General features: G+C 38.3%; 1 protein-coding gene and 1 long non-coding RNA gene across 2 annotated transcripts in view; one reads left to right on the forward strand and one right to left on the reverse strand.

The window, feature by feature from the left end:
* Positions 1-361: 361 nt before the first annotated feature.
* Positions 362-3,892, reverse strand: LOC127550550 (uncharacterized). The gene is made up of 4 exons (XR_007950883.1): positions 3,799-3,892; positions 2,667-2,914; positions 1,979-2,153; positions 362-1,033 (listed from the first exon to the last, which is right to left on the reverse strand). It is a non-coding gene; the product is annotated as an uncharacterized LOC127550550 (long non-coding RNA).
* Positions 3,893-3,902: 10 nt separating this feature from the next.
* PTGS1 (prostaglandin-endoperoxide synthase 1) overlaps positions 3,903-23,883 on the forward strand; it is a 43,682-nt gene continuing 23,701 nt past the window's right edge. Inside the window, exons 1-2 of the mRNA XM_051979583.1 lie at positions 3,903-3,997; positions 4,336-4,407. Coding sequence (XP_051835543.1) covers positions 3,991-3,997; positions 4,336-4,407 — 79 coding nt within the window. The 5' untranslated portion in view covers positions 3,903-3,990. The remainder of the gene's footprint in view (positions 3,998-4,335; positions 4,408-23,883) is intronic.

The following is a 23,883-nucleotide window of genomic DNA, read 5'->3' on the forward strand; positions in this document are numbered from 1 at the left end:
ATGCTAAGTGAAAGGAGCATAATCAGGAAATCATTATATATGGCAACAACAAGACTATAAAATGATCAATTCTGATGGACATGGCTCTTTCCAGCAATGAGATGATTCAGCCCCATTCCAATAATCTTGTGATGAAAATCTATACCCAGAGAGAGGACTGTGGGAACTGAGTGAGGACCATAACATTTTCACTCTTTTTGTTGTTGTTTGCTTGCATTTTGTTTCCTTTCTCAGTTTTTTTTTTCCTTTTTGGTATGATTTTTCTTGTACAACAAGATAATTGTATAAATATGTATACATATATTGGATTTAATATATATATTTTAACATATTTAACATGTTGGATTGGATTACCTGCCATCTAAGGGAAGGGATGAGGAGAAAGAGGGGAAAATATGTGTGAAAAAAATGTACGTAACTGGGAATCAAGAGACTTCTGTGTTCATATCCTTGAGCTTGGTCATGTTATTTCATTTTTCTGGTTCACAGTTTCCTTATATGCAAAATAGAATGATAATCCTGGCATTACCTTCTCATAGACGGTTGTTGACAATGTAGCAGAAATCTTAAATTGCTTTAGAAATATGAACCATTATTCTTCAGTGAGATGTTCTTAAGTCTCTTCTAACTCCGAGGTTCTATTGAACATAGATGTGAAGGTCTGCTTTTTGCAGTAGATAAAAACACAAAGATAAAAAACATATAGGTCCCTTATGGAGCTCATTGACTGGAGAAAGATATGGATTCAAATTAAAAAACATTTAAAAAGTTCTATGTGCAAAGCACAGTAGGGCATCAGGGTTACTAAGATAATCATGGCACAGGCCCAGTTCTAAATTAATTTATAGTCTACTGAGGAAGAAGGACAAATGAACCAAATATGAAAATAATATAGGGGAAAGTGAAATCAATGCAAAGTAGAGGTTCAGAGACAATGTCTTGGAGTTCACTAGCTGATTCATTTTGTAGTAATCAGATTGGGGACTCAAAAAACCACCTTAGCTTTATGAAGTTTCCAGATGGTCCAGGAGAACTAGGAAAAAAAGGAGAGTAATGATAATTTAGATACATATGTAGCATTTTAAACTTTGCAAAATACTTCCTCGTGATAATCCTAATATAATAATAACTACATAATAGAATTATTCTTATCTTCATTTCTGAAGATGATAAAATTGACATTCATAGAGAGAAAATGACCTACTTATTGTTGCATAGTGAGTGTCATAGGATAAGTACAGTAAGAGAGCAGAGCAATGATTAGCAATTTTCTTTTAAATAAATTATTATTGATATGATTGATATAATTTGCCTTCGCACCGACTTTGAAGTCAGGAGGATCTGGATTCAAATTTGGTCTCAGACCCTTAACACTTCCTAAGCTGTGTGTGACCCTGGACAAGTCACTTAACCCCAATTGCCTCAGAAAAAAAGATATAATTTGCCTTTATATAAACTAAAACCCCCTCTTATTCCAGAAAATCATTCCATAATAGAAAGACTGTTTTAAAGGGGGAAAAAAAGGGGGGGGGGAGAAGAAGAGCAAATATAATAAGCAAAATTGATCAATACATCAACAAAATCTATTTATCCCTCTGGACCTGATGAGGATCTCTCATCTCTGCAAAGAAGTCGGGACAAGTGTTTTCTCATTTCCCTTATTTGGAGCCATGCTATTCTTTGTAATTTGGTAATATTCACTTTTATTTATTGTCCTTTCCATTTCCATTGTTGTAATCATTGTGAAAATTATTTTCTTAGCTCTGTTTATTTCACTCTGCATCAGTTCATATAAATCTTTTCATGCTTCTATATAGTTATCTTGTTCATCATTTCTAATAGCACATTATTATTCCATTATATTCATATACCACAATTTGTTTAGCCATTTCTCTGATGGGCACATGCTTTGTTTCCAATTCTTTGCTATCACAAAAACTTCTCTGAATATCTATAGGTGAAGTGTTTAAGTGCTTACTTTGTACTCAGCTGGGGATGACAATGCAGACAAGAGACCATTCGTTTTCTTGAAGAGCTTAAAATCTAAAGAGGAGGCAGAAAGGGAGAGAGGGAATACAGAAAGGCAGCACCGAGGGATTGATGAGTGAAGATGGAGTAAAAGTCTGATTCTGGACAGGAGAAGGCCAGGGAACCTGGGGACAAAATCTGATTTAGTGAGTGGAGAGAGATGAAAATATTGACTGGAATATAAAAAGTGTGCTTGGAAATAGTTATAATACTCTATGTGAGAAGTAGAAAGTACCTCAGCAATCATTTGATCCAATTTCCTCACTTGTCTGAAGTCCATCCAGGGAATGGATTTAACCAACATGATACTAAGTAGCAAAGTCTGGACCAGAAGAATCCATATCTCAAGATTTTTAATCCCGTTCTCTTTAAACTACACCATGTTACTTTTTGGGGAGGAAGAGTAGGGCTAAGATAACTGTTAAGCCTAAAGGTGTTTATTAAATATTTAGGCACAGATGACGCCAGGAAGCACCAAGTTTATCCTGTACCATTCTTTAAAGCTTCTGTGGTAGCACTTTTTCCTTATGAGAAGGAAGAAAAGGGAAGCATTCTATATAGGATGTTTAAAGTCTCTTTTCCCTAAGAGAACCTACTAAATCCTTCCACCAAAGCAATAAAGTGATTCATTTCCTTACCTTTTCCTAAGGGAGCAACTTTAATCTGGGTTGAATGGGAGGGAAAGCCTGTCACTTTTTTCTCCAGAAGGCAGGTCAGTGTCCTTTGGTCTCCCATTCCTCTTCCTTCTTCTCCTGTATCACCTCCCAAATCTGTGGCAGGGCCTCGTGCTAGTGCCTTTTAAGGGAGAAGCTTGGGAGTTGCCTGGGTGGGGACAGAAGACTAGGTGTCTCATCCTTTTCTTGTGGCAGTATTCTCCATTGGTTGGCTAGGATTGGAAGGACAAAAAAGATCTTTAAGTATCCTTATTTTAAAGGAGTTATAGAGAGACTCTGAACTATGGTGCTTATTGTTCCTACACCTTTGTTATCATATGTCTTGGATCATGTGATGGAACCTATTCATTTTTCAAGATCATGAAATCGAGCTCCCCAAATGGTGACTTCCTCAAGACCACAATGATAGTAAGTTATAGAGCTGGGATTGAAATTTAAGGTTTGTTTAGTTCAATTTCTGTGCCCTTTCACTATTCTTTGCCTTGGGAATGAGGAAACTGAGGCAGGAGAATGGGTCAAGGAGAGAATGAGAAGAAGGCATACCCATTTTGTAGGTTGGAGTCAGAGGACCCGTGTTTGCACCCCAACTTTGCTACTTAGTAGTTGCTAGACATCGCGCAAGTTATTTCCCTTCTTAGATCTTAGCTTCCTTCTCTAGAAAGTGGGTCAAGGTGGATTAGATAGTCTCTAAGGCCCGTTCCGGTTCTAAATCTTATAGTTCCCCCATCCTGATTGAGGAATAATAGTTTATGCAATGTTGGCAATGGAAAAATTCCAGAACCACACCACTTGGGTGTGGAATGGGAGATAGTGAGGTGTGACAGATATAGGGAGGGAGAGTTCAGCTCAGCAGAAAGAACTTGTGAATATATAATCAAAAATGAAATTACTCAGAAAGGAGCTTCTTGCTTTGCAGGCAGTGAAGGACCCGTTCCCGGAAGAATTCAAACAACCCCTAGTCAGGGATGCTATAGAGGGCTCTTGGCGGGAGTTTGCATTTGCTGGTCCCTTTCATTTTTTGTGAGTCTACGAAAAGTTCAGGAAATCGCCGCCCAGACTCCCTGACAATTCCAGCGCCCCTGGGGCCCCAACTAACCTCCTGCTTGTCCGAGGAGGCAGGGCTGGCTGGAGATTTGGCGAATGCGAGAGCGAGGAGAGATGACTGGGAGGAGCCAAGGCGGGCAGTCAAGGGAGACAGGGGGTGGAGCCCGCATTGGTCAAGGCTCTTGGTACCGAGCGGACGAAGGCCGGCTGCCCGCCAGCTTCTAGACTCAAACTCCTGCCCACAATGAGCTGTGAGTTCGGTCAGGGCAGCCTTTTGCTCCCAGCCGGGGCTTCTCTGTGTTCCCACTTGTCTTCCCCGCCCTCCCCTTTCCCTTACTCTTCTCCGTCTCTCCTCTCCTTCCTCTTTTCTCCTATTTCTCTTTCCCTTTCTTTTTATTACCTTCCTCGCCCCCCCCTTCCTCTCGCCTCCCCTCACTCCTTTCCATTGTCTTCTTACCCCTTTCCCTTTTTTCTTTCCCTTCATCCTTTTGTACTCTTTTGCTCTTTCATCTCCTTTCCCTCTTTTCTTCATCTCCATTTCCCACTCTCTCCTCCCCATCTTGACGTTTCTCATCTCTTTCCTCTCCAGGGCTACATCTCTCCTTCAGTCTGTTGTTATTGCTGCAAAGTGTGTCTCCTGCTCCAGGGACCCCAGCTACAGGTAGGGCTCCTTCTGGGGAACCTGGAGGTGGGGAAGTCTGCCCCTTGGATGCAGTTGGTTAGTTGGGAAAGAGGCAGGAGGATGTCCATTTGAGGCTTTGAAAATTCCGAGGATCAGGAGAAAAGATGCATTCTAGTGATCTGTTCTGGAGTCAAGGAGAGGAAGTCTGCTGTGGATATGCCTTATTGGAACCATTTTATGCCCATCCCCAGTTTTCCACTTTTCTCCATTCCTTGGAGAGTTGGAAAGTCACTTCTCTCTAGATCTCAGTTTCCTCAAGGAAATGAGACTAGAAGTCTTTAGAGTTTAGTTTTAATATTCTGTTCTTTGTTTTCACCTTCTATATTCTAAGGAATTTTCTAGCCCTAACATTCTGTTTTCTAATTAAGGCTCTTCCAGATTCAGTGTTCTATATTCTAAGGTCTCTTTCAGGTTTAACACTTTATATCTTCAGATCTAGGGGAGAAAATAAGGACTCCTGGGTTTGAGGGAGGCAGTGCCTAAGGATGATGGGATATGTTTGAGTTGGGCTAATTCATTCTGTTCTCCAAGGAGGTTGGTTTGAGAGGCAGTGGCTCAGTTAGAAGAAACTTCCCCTCACTTCGTTTCCCCCGTTTTTCTCTTCCTCTCTTCCCCATTCTCCTCTAATTCCTCCCCACCATCCCACCAAGGAGCTGCCTCTGACCTTTCCATTTGTAGGCACTGTCCACTGGTGGGGCTGTTTCCTGCTACAAAAGAACAGGTAGGCTCAAGAGCAGTGGTTCTCAAACTTTGTTCTCAGTACTTTTATACTATTAAAAATGATTGAGGATCTGTCCAAAGAGTTTTTATTAATGTGAGTTATATTTAAAGATATTTACCATATTAGAAGTAAAAACTAATTTTGAATTTGTGGACCCTCTGAAAGGATTTCAGAGACCTCCCAGGATTCCCTGGACCACACTTTGAGAACCACTGCTCAAGAGTGATGGGATGAGGAAAGGAGAAAGAACAGAGAAGGAGGAAGAGAATGGTGTCATTTTAGTCTCCTCTGAGGATCCCTTCTTCCTCTCCCATCATGGAATGAAGGGAAGGATCTAGGCTCTAAGTCCCTGTCCCCATGAGGGAGACTACTGACCTCTTAGCCTCTGTCTAGCCATTCTACCTTCTCTTTGTTCTTACTGATTACCCTCTCTCCTCTCTTCCGCACCCAAAATGATTAAGTGAATTGATTGCTTTCCTGGTGTGTTACTGGTACCTGCTTACATTTGGGTTAGACTTAATTTCCTCCTCTGTGAAATCAAGTAAACTCCACTGAAGTTTTCCAGATGCTTATATATTCATCTCTGGCATTCCTACTCATATAGCAAGGTTTATAGGACATTTTTCTTGCTCTCATGATATGATATTTGTATAGCATTTTAAGGTTTGTAAAGATCTTCACATCTTTTTCCACCCCTGAAGCAATTGGGCTTAAGTGATTTGCCCAGGGTCACACAGATAGGAAGTGTTAAGTGTCTGAGGTCACATTTGAACTCAGGTCCTCCTGACTTCAGGGTTGTAGCTCTAAACACTGCACTAACTAGCTGCGCCTTTCATCTTCTTAACAGCCCTGTAAGTTAGGTACTGTTATCATTTCTCTTTTACAGATAAAGAAATGGAGGCAAATAGTGGTTAAGTGACTTGCTCAGGATCACAAAGCTAGGGAGTATCTGAGGTGGGATTTGAACTTGGATTTCCTGGCTTCAGGTCTAGCCTTCAATCCATTTCATCACTTAACTACCTGAGCATTCCTGGTTCATACCCAGAAATCCTTTTGAATTTGAAAAGGTAGGATATGGTATTTTCTGGAAAGAGCACTCTAAGGATAGGGTAATCTGGGTTTGAATCCCAGCTCTGCCATTTATTGACTCTATCATTTCATCTTTCTGGGCCTCATTTTCTCCCATTGTAAAGGGATTGGTTTAGACTAGATGATCTGTAAGCTCTAATATTTTGTGTTCATGAGATCATCAAAGCAAATGTTAAAACTGGGAGGAATTTTACAGACCACGTAGAGATTGTCTAGTCTTACTTACTCCCTTATTTTACAGATGAGGAAAGTGAGACCTTAATAATTTAGGTGCAGCATGTGAATTAAAGTCAAATTCAGAATAGGAAGATAAGAATTCTTCAATTAAAAGGAAGAGAGCCCCTTGCAACAATTCTGTGAGGTAGTTAATTGTCTCCATCATATAATTGAGAAAATTGAGTCTCAGAGACTTTGTGACTTACCAATGATTCTGCAAGGACCAAAGTTCTAAGCCCCTTTCAGATTTAAAATACTATGAGACTTTCAATTGACTCTGTCAAAATCACTGGACCCAGAGAATCTACCCCTTTCATCTCAGCTCACTTCCTGATGCTTTCTTGCCCTTAAAGGAAGCCCTGAGCTGGGATTTCGTCACCATGAGGATGATGGGGAAGGAGATAGGCTTATAATCTTTTTTTCCTCCACTATTAGGTAGAAGTAGCTTTGGGCCTGGGGTTCTGGACAAAGTTTCTCCAAATAGGATTCTAGGAAATCACAGGGTCAGAGACCTTAGAGTTAGAAGGAATTTTAGACATCAGAGAGCAAGTGTTTTTATTCTCATTTTATACAATATGGGAAATTTTATTCATGTAAGGGGAAATTAGAGCTAGTATTTTGGTCTTTGCTCCAAGGTCCTTACGGCTCTAACATTCCATATTCAGTGTTTTAACTCTACAATTTCAAATTATTTTTAGGTAGAGGGATGTTGAACATCCTTGCAGGATGTAGAGCCCTTTCACTCCATGCCTTCTATTTCCTAGGTTTTGGAGGTAGTCCAGAGGGTGTAGATGACATGCTCAGGGTTGCACAATGAATTAAGAATTAGAATCCAGATTTCCTCACTTCTGTGCTCTCATGCAACACATTTTTATTCAGGCTTCAACTTTCAAGATTCTGTACTAGGCAGTGAGTCATATTTAACTCTAGTCTCTCCCCAAATCCTATAAGCAGTCAAGTTTTGATCAGTTTTGCCTTAAAAAAAAATCCCAACCCCTCCCCCCACCAAAGCTCAAACTCTCTTCTATCTCTTTTCCTTATCACCCATACCATATCTGTCTTAATTCAGGGCCTACCCACTTCTTCTTTTTTTTTTTTTTTTCCTGTGAGACAGTTGGGGTTTAGTGACTTGTCTGGGGTCACACAACTAGGAAAAGTTAAGTGTCTTGAGTTTGGATTTGAATTCAGGTCCTTCTGACTCCATCTAGCTGCCCCTAAATTATTATTATTGTTATTATGTTTTTTGGGCAAAATAATTGGGGTCAAGTGACTTGCCCAAGGTCACACAGCTAATAAATATTGTGTCAGATAAAATTTGAACTCAGGTCCTCCTGACTCCAGTGCCAATGCTCTATCCACTGAGCCACCTAGTTGCCCTGCCTTATTAACTTCTTAGCCAGACTATTAATTGTTCTCCTTGCTGTTAATCTCTCCCCTTGATAATTCATCCACTATATTTTCTGACTCAAAAAACTCTGATGACTCTCTGTTGTTCTGAGAATAAAATATGAACTCTTCTGCTTAATCGCCAGAGCCCTTCATAGTCTAGTTACAGCTGATCTTTCCATGGTTATTTTACATTAATCTCCATCATGCACTCTATATTCCAGCCAAACTGGCCCATTTGCTGTTCATTGGTCATAACATGCCATTTCCCACTTCTGTGCCTTTGTATAGGCTAATCCTCTGTGCTTGGAATATACACCCCCTGTTTTTTTCCTTCCATATCTTGGATCCCTGCTTCCCTTCATAGCTCAACTCAAACATCAATTTCATGTTTCCCAGTCTCTGTCCCCAGATGCTCATTTTCCTGTCCTCCATGATTTTGTATTTATTTAGGTTAATGCATATTGTTTCCCTCCATAGAATGTAAGCTCTCTGAGGGCAATGACTGTTATCTTTTTATCTTTGTATCTATAATACTTAGCAAATGCCTGGCATATACTTATTGATGGATTGACAGACAGAGTCTGATAGTATATCTTTCTGCTGAAAGTTTCAATTTGGAGAGTGACTCTATGACCTACAGCCCCTCCCTAGATCTTGATTTCTTTCTTCATTGTCAAAATGAGGGACCAATGTCCTAGGTAACATTTTTTTTAATGTAACATAGAATAATGTCTGTTATCATATTGCTTCTAGTCCTAGCATTCAATATTCTATGAACTGATGAATGAATTTGCTTATAGATAGGGAAGGAAGAGAACATTCTGGTCAGGGGGAACAGGGTGAGCCATAGCATGGTTGCAGAAAAACAAATGGTCTGTTTGTGGAGCTGTTTAGCTCAGCTTAGCTAGAACATGGAGTATATGGAAGGGAGAGGATGAGAAGCAAAGATGGAAGGAGAAGTAGGAGTCAGCTTAGGGAAGGGCTTGAAGGCCACACTAAGCAGCTGGGAGGAGGGAAGACAAATACTATTGCATCAGGTGATGAGAACTTCTGCTCTGTGTGGAGGCATTTGAGTTGAAGAGGAGACAGTTCATTTTTCATGTATGAGAGAATTGTTTTTTCAAAGAGAATGAAATTAGTTTGAGGGACTAGGAGCCTAAATGCCTCCGCTCACTGTGTCTAGCAAAAAACCGAATACCTTGAAGGCTTTAATCTATACTGGATCCCTTCTCCCATTGTACCGAAGTAGAATGCTTTTCTTCTGCCTTTCATTGTACCCCCCAGCATTTATTTATTTAATGCCATTCCTGGCACATAAATGCTTATTGACTCAGCTCCCCTAGCTGAAAGTAGGAAACCGAATCCCAAAGAGGAAATGTCTCAAGTTAGTCAGCATAGAATTAGGATCCAAATGCAGCTCCTTCTTACTCTAAGACCAGCACTGCACCATGACTCTTGGGCCAACATGGCCCAAACCTCCCTTTGTGAAGAGTAGATACTGTGACAGATTTCAAACCCTTAGGACAGGGAAATGATATTGCATGGGCTCATTTTAAGTGAGGTATGTAGTGCTTAGAATTGCCTTATCAGCCCATAAAAGAGGTACTAAAATCATGGTACAGGATTCTCTTTCTTGGAAAAACTTCTGCTCATTGAGGGATGCTGTAGTGGAGAAAAGAAGTACCCACAACACTGGCCTGGTATCCCTGAGTCTAGGAGACTCCCTGAGTTATGAACCTTTCTGCTTCCCCACCTCACACCAGTGGAGCCAGGAAGTGGGGAACGTGCTCATGTGTGGAGGATGGCGTGAGGTTAAGAAGCCCTCTGATCCTGTTAGTATTTTGAGATCCCATGGTCATAATCTATCAGGGTATCGAAAGACCCAGGCAAAGTCCAAGTGTTTTCTGGCCTGGTGTCCGTGAGAAGGAATGTGGGATGATTGCCAGCCTTGCCTATCCCAACCTCCTCTCCCCCTTACAGACCCACTTAGAGAATGCAGGCTGTGATTACATTCTATCCAGCTTCCAGGGACCCCCAGCCTTTTCTCATTCCAGTTCTCACATAGAAAGGGGAAAGAGGCAAGACTAGGGTTCCTTTTAGACTTCTTTCTCTGTCCCCTCACTCCTCTCCAACTGGTGTTCTATTTATTAGACAGGATACAATGAACAGCTGTAAGTTGCTGGCTGATGATTTCAGGCCTTGTCTGAATAGCCTGACCATTGGAGGGATTAGGTAAACTAGACAAAACCATCTCCCTCCTTCCCCCCAAAGAATCTAGCATCTCTTGTTTATGCTATTTTAGTATCTTTGGAACTGGACTTTGGCAAACTTCTCTAAATATTATTCTTAGCAGACTTTGGAAAAGTTAATCCAAACTTCTCTCCACCTTACCCAAGACTGAGTGATACCCCCTCTTTACTTTCCACAGAGGTCTCCTTTCCTCACCCCAGGTTCCACGCACTTAACTTGAGGAGACTCAAATCCCAGCATGTCCATATTCTGCTCTGTAATTTGGGCTGAGATCCCCAGGGATGGGTAGGGGAAGTCAGAGAGGAAAGCTTGGAGGCACAATGATAGGGTGAGTTGAAAACAGAGATGACCACAAGCATTTTTCCCCAGAATGATATTTGTTGGAGCAAGATGGGACCTTAGTCCCAAAGGTAAGCAGAGTTGGAAGTGGAATTCAAATGTTAGAACTTGAGAATAACCTTAGAACATAGAATGCCAGAGATTTCAGAAACCTTGGAACATAGACTGTTAGTGTTGGAATGGAATCTAGAGGTCATTGAGTCCAGTTCCTAAATTTAATAGAGGACTAAAGTGGGCCCTACGAAGTGGCTTAACTAGACAGAGTCAGACATTGAGTAAGTGGTTTTTGAGATCCTGGTCTTATTCCTACAGGTGTGAAATCCAAATGAAGAAAGAAATCAACTCTGTGATGATATGAGGGCTTTAGGTTAGATAGAAGGAAGTCTTTCCTAAGTGGGGGATCATATGTAGAAGAGGTCTGGGCTGATACTCCCCTCCCCAACTTTTTTTCTAAAAGCTATTAACTATGAGACTTTCAGGCTGGTGGTGGAGGATGGCCCTTGCTCAATCGCTCCCCCATTCCAAAAAGAAATCCAGAATGAAAACTTAGGAAAAACTCTGCTAGTATTGAGTTCCAGGCTTGAGGCCATGGAACCAATTTGGGTGTCTTCTGTATTTATTCAGTATAACAAGGATGCATGGGTTCTTTCTGAAGATCAGGAAATGGACAATGTGACCTTCTAAGGTCATTTACACTAGTCAGGGTTTGCAGGGATCCTGGAAATCCCCTTCCTCTAAGCTTGGTCCTCTAGGAAAAAGTGACCAGAGCAAGGGAAAGTCAAAAGCAGGCCATGTAGGATAAGCTAGGTCTCAAGGGGGCCTCTTACAGTTGTTCTGGCTTCATCTTCATATTGATATCTGGACCATCTTATCCTAGGCACAGATCACTGCAGCCTTGTAGACAGCTTTTAGAGAGAATAGAGTGTGTGTGTGTGTGTGTGTGTGTGTGTGTGTGTGTGTGTGTGTTGAAGGGGGGAAGTCCCAGGAAAGGGAATTGGAGAAAATGAGACCCTAGAGCCTTTCTACTGGGTGGATTCCTCAGCTGTGTATGTTGTAACTAAGAGACCTTTAAATGTCCTGAAGTTCCTGATACTTATTGCAAAAAAAAGAAAAAAAAAAAAAGGAAGAGTATGAGAAGGAGAACAAGGGAGAGGAGAAGGGAGTATGGAAAAAAAGGAAGAAGGGACAACAGCAAAGAGAAAAAAATGAAGAGGAGACGGGGACTAAGGAGAGAAGGAGAGAAGGGAAAGTAAGGTTAGGGTAGGGAAGAAGCTTGTCTATTCTCCCACAGTCTGGTTGTTTCAGTCTTTGACTTTTTGGGGACAGTGGGAAACTGGAACAGTGTGGCTGAGTATCAGGGTCCTGAGTTCTCTGATAACTCAGTGGCTAGATTTCATGGAGCAGAGATCAAGGCTGGTAATAGAAGACACTTAGACTAGAACAGGACTTGGTCCTCCAAGGCCTATATCATGGAAACCTGGAATGTTACAACTGAGACAAGTTTCTAGAGACCGTCCAGTGATACCCTAATTTTATAGATGGAAAAACTGAGGTGATTTGCCTAAGGTTGCTTATCTAATTACTGGCAGAGGCCACGAGTAGAAGCCCAATCTCCTGACTCTCCAGCCTGGTAGTCCTAACAAATTTGATCAATTCATGGGGTTTCTATAGGAAAGGAAAGTACCCTGATTCAGGATCTAAAATCTGGGTTTCTGTCCCAGCTCCGCCACCCACTGAATGGATCACTATAGCCCCTTCATCTCTTAGAACTTTGATCTTCTCTATAAAATGGAAATAATGATTGCAAGGAGTAAATTGTAGAAAACATCACATAATGTAACTGAGCTTCATTCTCCTCCATAAAATGGGGATCAATAATCCTTGTCCTGCCTACTTGACAGGTAACAAGAAATATGCATGAGAAATGGGAGTTATTATAATTTTTGTTCTTTGACTTTAGTTCTCTGGGTGTGGGAAAAGGAGGCTTTCAAGAGGGCAGTTGCTGGAAGCTAACGAATTCTTAAACAGTCTGTTTTGGGTAAAGTGTAGCAGTACTGACAAGAGTCTTTTTCCTGGGGAAAGAGAAAAGAGGCTGACTTTCAGCAAGATCCCTACTATATTCTGGATTCCAGCTCTGCTCTGCTCATGTATAAATCTGATTGATAAAGGTGAAGCCCCCAGGAACTTCTCCTGAGTCCTACTTTTCTCCTTTGCCTTGAGTCTTCCTTTCTTTAATATTCTTCTATGCTCTCATTTACCTACCTTACACTAACCAGTGCCCATTGTGCACTGAAGGATTAAGCAAAATAATTTGCATTATTTTCTCATGCTTTCTCATGTTGGACTGGGGGTGGGGTAGGACTTGGACCATTGACACTTCTTTTTACTTACTTTCCTCAAACTGTAGATCAGGAGAGCTGGAAAGGACTTCATTTACTGGAGGAGAAAATTGAGGCCCAGGAAATTAGGTAATTTTATCAAAGTCCTATAGCTAATAGTTATCAGAAGTATACTTTTATCCCAAATCCTCTGACTCTAGAACCAGAGTTCTTCCCATTATACCAGTTTGTCTTGCCTTGAATGGAGGGCCTATCTAATGATGGGAATGGCTGTAGCATCTGCCCCTTTTTTCTTTTAATTTTGTCTACCCTGTACTTCTTTTCCTTTCCTTCTGTTCTCATAATAGATTTGTAGGCTATTATAGCTAAAAGAGATCTTACAATATCAGAGCTGGAAAAAACCTCAGGATTTGGAATATTACTGAGATGTTAGAACAAAAATGTCAGGACATAGAGAATAAATTTAAAAGCTGAAACTTTAGAATGTAGAGCTGGAAGATACTTTAAGACAAAACATTTTAGAAGTAGAAGAACCCTTAGAAATCACATATACCCTTTGTCCCATTTTATAGATGATGAAGCAGGCTTAAAGCAGGATAGTATTAATATTTAAAGTTTCTAGGTGACTGACTCACTATTTTTTTTCTTTTTAACTATTTTTATTTTATATTATTCTTTTCTTTTCTTTTTTTTTTTTTTTGGCAAGGCAATTGGGATTAAGTGACTTGCCCAGGGTCACACAGCTAGGCAGAAGTGTCTGAGTTGGATCTGAACTCAGGCCTTCCTTACTCCAGGGCTGTTGCTTTTTCCATTGCATCATCTAACTGCCCCTCCTTTTTTTTTTTTTTTTTTTTAATTATTGTGAACTTGACATACACTAACAAACATGAACATTTTCATGTGAATCTGAGATATTATTACATACTACTATTTTTTGATATATTACTTTATTTTTTTATTAAGGATTTTTATTTTCAAAATATATGCATAGATAATTTTCAATGCTCACCCTTGCAAATCCTTGTGATCCAAAATTTTTTCCCTCCCTCCCCCAATCTCTTTCCCTAGAAGGCAAATAATCCAATATATATTAAATATTTTTAAGTGAATTTTAACTTTTTAAGTGAATAAATAAAATATTTATTTCAAAGTTGTTTTTCTTGTTTGCTTCTTTCTCTAAACTTCCTTCTGTTAAATACACTTAAAAAATGCTCACTGACATTTTTATTTCTTTCCTTTGTTCTTGGCTTTATTTCTATTCTTCTTCCTCCCTGATTCTTCTTCAAGAGCTCTTATTTCTTTCCCAACAATAAAAAAATAAACTCTTCTGTGTGACAAAGAAATGTAGTTAAGTAAAACATCTACTATTCACTATGAGCAAAAATGTATCACCTGGAGTAGCTAGGTGGTGCAGTGAATAGAGCTCCAGCCCTGAAATCAAGAGGACCTAAGTTCAAATGTGGCCTCAGACACTTAACACTTCCTAGCTGTGTGACCCTGGGCAAGTCACTTAACCTCAATTGCCTCAGCCAAAAAAAAAAAAAAAGTATGATCTGTTCAATATCCTGAATTGATTACCTCTTTGTTAGGAAGTAGGCAGCATAATTTATCAATGGTCTTGTAAAGAAGTGTTGCTCATTGCATTGATCAGTTCTTTTCTAGTTGTTTTTCTTATTTTGCATCTGCTCGTTTTGCTCAGCATCAGTTCATATAAGTCTTTCAATTTTCTCTGAATTCATTCTTTTCATAATTTTTATGAGTAATATATTCCATTATGTTCACATGTCATAATTTGTTTATTGTTGTTTGATACTTTTCAGTTTTGTTCAACTCTTTATGATCCCATTTGGCATTTTCTTGGCAAAAATATTGGCGTGATTTGCCATTTTCTTCTCCAACTCATTTTACAGATGACGAAAATGAGACAGACAGGGTAAAGTCACTTGTTCAGAGTTACAGAAAAGGAAATGTCTGAGACCAGATTTGAACTCAGGAAAATGAATCTTCCTGACACTTAGACCCATGCTATATTTACTGTACCATTTATAATTTGTTCAGTCATTTCCAATTAATGAACAGTAACTTCTTTTCTAGTTCTTTTCTATAATAAAAAGTACTGCTATAAATGCATGTACATATCTTTTCCTACTTTCTTTTCTTTTTTTGCTGATTATGCTTAATATTGATAGGTTAATAAAGGGCCTGCATATTTCAGTGATATTTAATTTCAAATTGTTTTCCAGAATGGCTGGATCAGTTAAATTCACAGCTTCACCAATGGTGCATTAGTGTATCTGGACTTCTACATCTCCAACAATTATTACTTTCCTTTTTATGTTAACTTTGCTCATCTAGTGATTGTTAGGTAGAATCTCAGAGTTATTTTAATTTGAATTTTTCTTATTTGTTATTTGAAGTATTTTTTCATATGGTTGTTGATAGAATGGGTTTCTTCCCTTGACAACTGACTGTTTCTATCTTTTGACCATTTAATGTCTATTGGAGAATTGCTCTTGTTCTTATATATTTTAATCAATTTCTTATGTATCTTGAATGTCAGAGAAATTTTTTGCAAAGATTTTTCCTTTGTTAAAGTCTTTTTGCATTTATTTATGTAATATGTTTTTTATTGTTTTTATTCTTAAAAAGATCTATTTTATTTGTAATTTTCCTAATATTGAACTAAGCCTTTATTCCTAGTATAAATCCAACTTGGTAATGGTGTGTTTATCTTCTGAGTATGTTGATATAGCCTTCTTCTAATATTGATTAGGATTAATGATCTGTAGTTTTCATTTTTTGTTTTGTCTCTCCTAAGTGTAGTTATCAAGGCCATAGTTGTATAATAGAAGAAATTTAGTAGGATCTTTTCTTTTCCTAATTTTGCAAATAATTTATATGACATTAGAATTCATTGGTCTTTGTTAGACTCCACTTGTAAATGCATTTGGTCCTGGGTTTTTTTCCTTTGGGATTTCATTTATGTCTTGTTCAATTTCATTTTCTGCAATTAGGTTATTTAATCTCTCCATTTCTTGTCTATTGATTTTATCCATTGACACTTCTACTAGGCTACTTCTAAAGATATAAAAGAGAAAGGAGAAAAGACTCATGTGTAAAAATATTTAGGATGGATCTTTTCATTATGGCAAAGAACTGTAAGCAATTGCGAAATGGCTGAACAAATTATAATATGTGAATGTAATAGTACACAAAGGTAATCTATTGTTCCACAAAACATGAATAGAATCATCTCAGAGAAATCTGGGAAGTCTTGTATGAACTGATGCAGAAATGAATGGAACCAAGAAAATAGTTTATATAACAACAACATTGTTAAGTCACACAATTTTAAAAGATTTAAGAACTCTGATCAGTACTATGACCAACCATATTGCAGAGTACTGAAAATGAACTAGGCTACTGCTCCTGACAGAGGTGATAAATTCAGAATGGAGAATGCAGTATGGATATGGACAATGTGAGAATTTGTTTTGCTTGACTATGCATATTTATTACAAGGGTTTTCTTTTTTTTTCTTTTAAATTTAAAATTTTTCTTTTAAGCAGGTAGACAGGAGAGAAAATAAATACCTCTTAATGAAAGATAAAATGAAAAAAAATCAGAAATTTTATACTTGTATACATATGTTTGTTTTGTTGGTATATATGGCAAATAGTTCCTTTCCTTTTCCTTTTTTTGGTAATTCTATTTTTAAAATTTTTATTACTTATAATTAGGTTTAGTTTCTTTGTTTAAAAAATTGGCTAATAGTTTATCCATTTTTATTATTTTTTAATAGCTCTTTGTTTTACCTACCAAGTCTATGTCTCTTTTGACTTCAGTTTTATTACTCTCTTTTTTGCTTTTCAGAATTTTTATTTTGGTGTTTAGTTTTTGTTTAATTATTCCTTTTCTAATTGTTGTTGTTGTGTTGTTGTTATTTAGTAACATGCCTAATTCATTGATCTGTTCTTGCTCTTTCATTAATGAAGATTTTTAGTATATTAAATTTCCCCTTAGGACTATCATAGATGTGTCCCCAAAATTTTGATATGTAGCTTCATTTGTGTAGTGTAATTTGAAAAAATTCTCAATGTTTTGCATGGTTTATCTTTGATCTACCACTTCTTTGTTATTAAATTATTCTCCATTTTAGTTCAAATTCTTTCTTCAGAGGTCTTTTATTGATTATGCTTATGTGTGTATGTTTGTGTGTATTGTGATCAGTAAAGGATATGTTTAGTATTTTTCTGCATTTGTTTATGAAGATTTTATGTCTTAGAACATGGTCAATATGTGTAAAGGTATCGTGTATAACTGAGAAATACATATGTTACTTTATAACTGCTTTAAAGTACTGTTTGGTCTTTATCTTTTTATTTTTAAAATTTTTAAGTGCCTAGACCTGAAAAAAATAAGATTAAGATCCCCAACTATTATGATTTTACCATTTCTCCCTATAATTGGATTCATTTTCTCCTTAACATATAGATTCAGGGCCATTTCAGATATATATGTGTGTGTGTGTGTGTGTGTGTGTGTGTGTGTGTGTGTGTGTGTGTTAAGTTCTTATAAGTTTTTATTATTTATGATTCCTTTAAACATGATATAGTTTCTCTGTTTATCTCTTTTAACCATACTTATTTTTATAGTTCCCTTGTCTGAGATTATGAATGCCCCCCCTGATTTTTTTGAAATCATTTGAAGCATGATAAACTCAGCCCCTCATTTTATAATCTATGTGTGTTCTTCATGTTTCAAGTGTGTTTCTTCTAAACAATACACTATTGAATTCTGCTTTATAATCTATTTTCCTTACTTCTTTTATGTGGGTGAGTTCATACCATTCACATTCCCAGTTGTGATTGCTAATTATGTATTACCATGCATCATTTACTCTTTTAATCTCCCCCTTTTTTTTTGTCCTTATAATCTTTATAAAGAAGGTGGTGAAAAAAGGTTCTGAGAAACAATAATGACCTATAATTGAAATATGAATGAAATTTTCTTCAGCTCCCCTCACCCTCTTCTCTTTCCTTTAAACAGACACCACTTACTAATTTTTTTCTTAATTTTTTTCATTTTAATTTTCCCTTAAAGATCCATACTTTGGAATTGAAATTTGTTTTGTTGGTGACTATTCCTTCTTCAATATAACTTTCCTTTAAAGATTTCTTTTCCTTCCTTGTCCCTACCTGTCTCCTTGTTGAGTTTAATGTATTGTTTTCTACCAAATATTGTGTGTTTGCTTTCCTGTGTACAGTTCAGATAAGAATGGTGTTCATGTGAAGCTTCCTCCCCATCTCCGTTTCCATCTTTTTGTATTTTTCTTCTCAAGCACTTTAATAATGAAAAATATCAGGTTCTAGTCCCTCCTTCCACTTCATCCAAATGTATTCCTTTCACCTGCCCTTTCTTTCTTCTCCTAAGATAGTCAAAACAACCAAATCACCTTTAGGCCTTTGTTTTAATTCCCTTTTTTAACCTTAGAGACATTAGGGTTCCCAAATGACAATTTTTTTCTCTTCCTATTATAATGTAAGGACTTCATTATTATTTAGCTCTTTTCAATTGCTCAAATACTTTTACTTTTCAAAATGTCTCCTGACTTATTTGCATTTCAAAATTTCTGCTCACATCTGGTCTTTTCCTCTGAGATGAAATTGACCTGTTTTTACCAAAAGTTTATTTTTCCCCTTTTAGGATTAGACTCTATGTTTCAGGGTAAATTATTCTTGATTGTGAATGCCTATCATCTGCCTTCAGGGACAGTTAAAGATATCTTCTTTACAGTAGTAGCTGTCATATGTTATATGACCCTGGTTGTAGTTCCTTGGCACTTGAACAATTCTGTATAGCTTCCTTCAGTATTTTTAAATTTAACCTGGAAGCTTTCAATTTTGGCTATGTTGTAGTCCTGAGCATTATCATTTTGAGGTTTATTTCAAGAGATGTCCAGGAGATTCTTTCTATTTTTAGTTTGTACTCTCATTTTAATAGCTATTATCAGTTTTCATCTATGATTTCTTTTTTTTTAAATCATGATCTGAAGTCAGAAGATTCTTTAGTCATCTTTCCATGACTTGTTTACCAGATCTATTATTTTTGATAGTAAATTTTTTTTCACTTTTTAAAAAATATTTGGATTTTGTTTTCATACAAGATATTCCCAAAGTCTTAGTGAAATTTTAAGCTATAATGATGACAGCATCACAAATTAAGTTTCCATCACTCAAAACTGTTACCTTAACATTATTAAAAATAACCTCCCCATGACCTGAGTGCAATTTTGTGCATTTAGAGCTATAAGATAGTCTTTTTTCAAATAATAGCTTTTTGTTTTTCAAAATACATGCAAATATAATTTTTAACATTCACCCTTGCAAAACCTTGTGTTCTCTATTTCCTTTCTTCCCTCTCTCTTCCCTCCCCCAGAGAGCAAGTAATTCAATATAGCAATTCTTCTAAACATATTACCACATTTATCTGGCTGCACAAGAAAAATTGGATCACAAGAAAAATTGGATCAAAAAGGGAAAAAACCAATCAAGCAAACAACAACAACAACAACAAAAAGTGGAAATACTATGTTGTGATTCACATTAATTCTCACAGTCTTCTCTCTGGATGCAGATGGGTTTCTCCATTGCAAGTCTATTGGAATTGGCCTGAATCATTTTGAAAAGAGCCTAGTCTTTTATAGTTGATCATCACATAATTTTGTTGCTGTGTACAATGTTCTCTTGGTTCTGCTCGTTCACTTACTATCAGTTCATGTAAGTCTCTCCAAGCCTCTCTGAAATCATTCTGCTGATCATTTCTTATAGAACAATAATATTCCATTATATTCATATACCATAACTTATTCAGCCATTCCCCAACTGATGGACATCCATTATGAGATAATTTTATGTTAAATTTTTAATAGTATAAAACTGCACTAACATTTTGGGATACCTTGTATTTCTTGTTATTTCATAAAATAAGTGATTTCTGTCTGTTCTATTCCAATAATTAGAGACTTTCTTATATTGACAAGGTTTTCTATTTTTTCTTTCTTCTTTCCCCTAGGACTTATATTTCATTTGTAATTTCACTTTCTCTTTTTCTTCACTTCTTCTAGGTATTATTTTCAGTCCTTGAGGCAAAGACATCTTCCCCACTTCAACCCTAGGCTTTGCTTATAGTTGTAGAAATACGTGCTCCTTGTACATAGTTACATTTCTCTAGATCCCTGCTATACCCCATAGCATCCAATATCTTCTGTTTACTCATGTCCACAGCTTCACTTCCTACTTTGAGATAGTATCAAGTTCAGTCTCTGCACTATCTGAGTAGTGGAGTCCTGTGCCATCTTGACTTGATTTCCTAAGTATTTTAGAGCCTGGCAGATTTTATGTAGGCCCCTCTACAGCAATTAATTTCAGATCACTGAGATTATTAAAGCTCTTTGAAACATCTCAGATCACAGAATAGTGAGCTTCCATTATCCTTGCAGAGTCCTGGTTTGAGAGCTGTTCGCTGTTAGAATGCTGAGGCTTCCTGCCACACTGAAGCTTCTGCATCTGAACACTCCAGTCTTCCGGTACCAAAGTATAGAGTGCTGCATGTTTCAGATGCCCCTTGGAGAATCTTGAGTCTATACTGAAGGATTATCTTTAGTTTCATTGGCTTTTTTTGAAGGGTCAGGACCTCTTTTTCAATGCCTAAGGGCTTTTTGATAGATTAAAGCATTTGCTGTAGTTTCCCTTTTTTTTTTTCTTTTTTTCGATTTCTTGATTTTATTTGATCTTATGTTCTTTTTACATCTTTGCTGAAATACTGAAGTGAGAACTAGCTCCTCTGCTATCATTAACCAAAAGTCAGTAGATTCATACTTTATCTCCTGGTATTTCCTCCCCAAAACCACACTCCAGGCTATCTCCTCTATACCCTTTGTGTTAATTGAAATTATCTTAATGTAATATCTGCCTGACCCTGGCAAAATAGGAAGGAAGCCTGAGTCTGCTGATAATGGAAGGATCACTGAGTTGAAAGACTTAAATGCCATATCTGCTACTAAATTGCTTTATGACTTTGGACTAATCATTTCATGGTTCTTTGGGTCTCATTCCCTTAAAAGTAAAATGAGGCAACTGGATGAAATATCTAATAAAGTTCTTTCCAGTTCTAGAGCAGTGATCTATGATCTTAGGCAAATGTGATCTGATCCTCCAATTTTTACAGATGAGGAAGCTGAGGCAGAGGTGGAGTATTTGCTCAGGATCCTAGTTTTAAGTGATGGAACCAAGTAGGCTTCTAACTCAGCTTCTCTGACTACAAAGGGAGTGAATTTACCACTGCTTCACATAGGCATTTGTGTTGTTTGTCCCTGAGTGTTTGCAGGCTCTGTGAATGTTAACAAGGGGATAGTTACAATGACTTTAAGTTCTTTCTTGCTCTGAGAGCCTGTGACTTACTTAGTACACACTTGAAAATTTCCAAGCATTTCTGTTCTGTTTTCTTGGCCTCTTTCTGCCCTCCCCTCCTGCACCTTCTTCCCTGACCCTCCCAATCCAGTGAGAATGTGGCGCCAGCCAGAACTGGGTGTGCCCAGCTAGGGCTTTAGGAGGGGGGTCAAAATAGAGTGACTTCCCAGAAGCCAGAGGCCTGTCATGTCTTCTCTTGCTTTCTCACTGTATTCTAGCCTTATTACTGTTCCTTCTGTTTGGGGGTTGGTGGGAGGCAGGAGGGGAAAGGGGAAGACTGTCATATTCCCCCCAACTTTAAATCCAGATGTGGTAAGCTTGGGTCACAGCTGGCAAGGGGGAAGGTCTGAGAGTGGGAGAGAAGAAGGGAGGAAGCGTGGGAAGTCGGTGTTATTTTGAATGAAGTAACACTCATTTAGGAAAAGGGGTGTGTGTGTGTGTGTGATGGGGGACAGCCAGGTCTGTGACTGGAGGGAAAGAGAGATTAAGATAGAAACAGGAAAAGAAGAGAAGAGGAAGAACAATCTGACCTCTGAGTGGACAGAACACAGGTCTGCACATAACTCTTTTTCCTGAGACTTGGAGGAGTTGCGGTGGGAGGATAGGATAGTGTCAACAAAGGATGGTATAAAAGGCAACTAGGTAATGCAATGGAGAGAGGGCTGGATGGTAGGCAGTGAGACCTGAGTTCAAAACCAGACAGATAGTTATCACCTATGTGACCCTGGTCTAGTCACTTAATTTTTCTCAGTCTAAGTTTCCTCATCTGTAAGATGTGGATAATAATAACATCTGCTTTCCAAGATTGTTTTGCAAGGTAAAAAAATGACATATTGTTTGTAAGGCTCTATATAAATGACCTACTATATGCAGTGGGATGATATAGTGGATAGAGAATTGAGCCTGGTGTCAGGAAGACCTGAGAATGCATCCTCAGCCATTTACTCTCTGACTCATTTTCCTCAACTGTAAAGTAGGAATTATAATAAGAAGCACCTATCTCCTAGAGTTGTAAAGATCAAATGAGATAATTGCAAAGTGCTTAGCATAGTGCCTAGCACATAGTAATCACTTAATGATTGTTTAATTCTTTTCCCAATATATAGGTTAGGAAACCCAGAGGTCTTTCACTGATTCACATTGACCCTAATTGAATTCTTCAGCTTTTTGGCTTTCAATTTCAGCATCTGTCAAATGGGATGATGATACCTTTTTTGTTTACGTTGCAGAGGTATTGTGAAGATCAGATAGATAATGGGTTTGAAATACTTTGAAAAATCTATCTTAGAAAATGAAGTTAAAGAATATGAGAGTCATAAAGGATCTATAGAATATCAGACTGGAAGACTTGAGAAACCATCTAGTTTAGAGTTCTCATGTTATAGATGAAGATGAAGAAACCGAGATTCTGAGAAATAGCTGTTTCCAACATTATTCAGTAAATAGCAGCAGAGACAAGGCTAATTCAGGCCCCGGTTTAGGATTATTTCCAGGAATTCCAGGGCATCATAAAAACCAGGGTAGGGACAGAATAAATTAGGCATTGGCTTGGTAAACTCTTTAGCTGACTTGACCAGTTTCTTTTTTCCTGGGACGATAGACAGACAGCTTGAGTTGGAGAGATGGAGAAGGAGATGGCTTGAGGCAATTTCCCTTCCAAGCCCTCTTAGGCTCAGGCTGCTGCCTCTATTCTGTAGCTCTAGCTCATATCTCTTCTCCATTGCTCCATCTCCCCAATATTGCCTTCTCCTGCCCAGTGGGCCTGAGTCTGACTCAGCAGGAAATGTCTATTTCCAAAAGCTACAGGGTAGCCTTTTATCAGTTGTTTCCTGGCATTTGGTGTCATGAGCCAGGCCTTGAGAGGCAATGAAATAAGTAGCTTTCCTCAGGAGACTGGGATATGGCCTGAAGGATACCTGCAGATCGAAGCCACAGTGAACCCTGCCATGGGTTCAGAGAATGGCTGAATTAGAAAGAAATCTCAGAAGCCACTGTGAGCAATCTGTCTCTGATGAATAATGCCCTCTTTGGTGTCCCCAGTAAATAATCACCAGCCCCATCTCCTCTTCTTTGCCTATACCTGTAGGCACACTCCCCTGTACTGCCTTAATCCCTGAGAAGGGGGGGCTGAGGTGGGACTCACTTTCTACATGGTGTAGCCTCTCTCCATCCCCCAAGTTCCCTTCCAAATGCATCATGGCTAATGAGTAGATGAGTCTGCATTTCTACTCTCACTGGACTAGGTTAGTCAATGTCTTTCTGGTTTGGATCTTCACTGATTTTGGGCAAATGTCTTTGTGGAATCTAGTTCCTGGAATTTTGGTGGTCCTTCTCCTGACTTATTTGAAGCTTACAACATCAACACTCATCACCTTTCCCCTAAAATAGGAAAGAGCAAATACCAAAAAGTAAAGAACAGAGGCTATTATTCATGAACCTCTAGTCAGTCTTGGATGGGGAGTATCTGAGACTTCTCTATCTCTTTCACCCAAACAGCAAGGCAGGAAAAATCCTATTTACCTTTCTCTTGAAAATGAGAGGGGGGGGGGAGCAGCTAGATGGTGCAGTAGATAGAGTACCAGCCCTGAAGTCAGGAGGACTTGAGTTCAAATGTGATCTCAGACACTTAACACTTCCTAGC

This window comes from Antechinus flavipes, chromosome 2, assembly GCF_016432865.1.
Source record: "Antechinus flavipes isolate AdamAnt ecotype Samford, QLD, Australia chromosome 2, AdamAnt_v2, whole genome shotgun sequence".
Classification (NCBI taxonomy): Eukaryota; Metazoa; Chordata; class Mammalia; order Dasyuromorphia; family Dasyuridae; genus Antechinus; species Antechinus flavipes.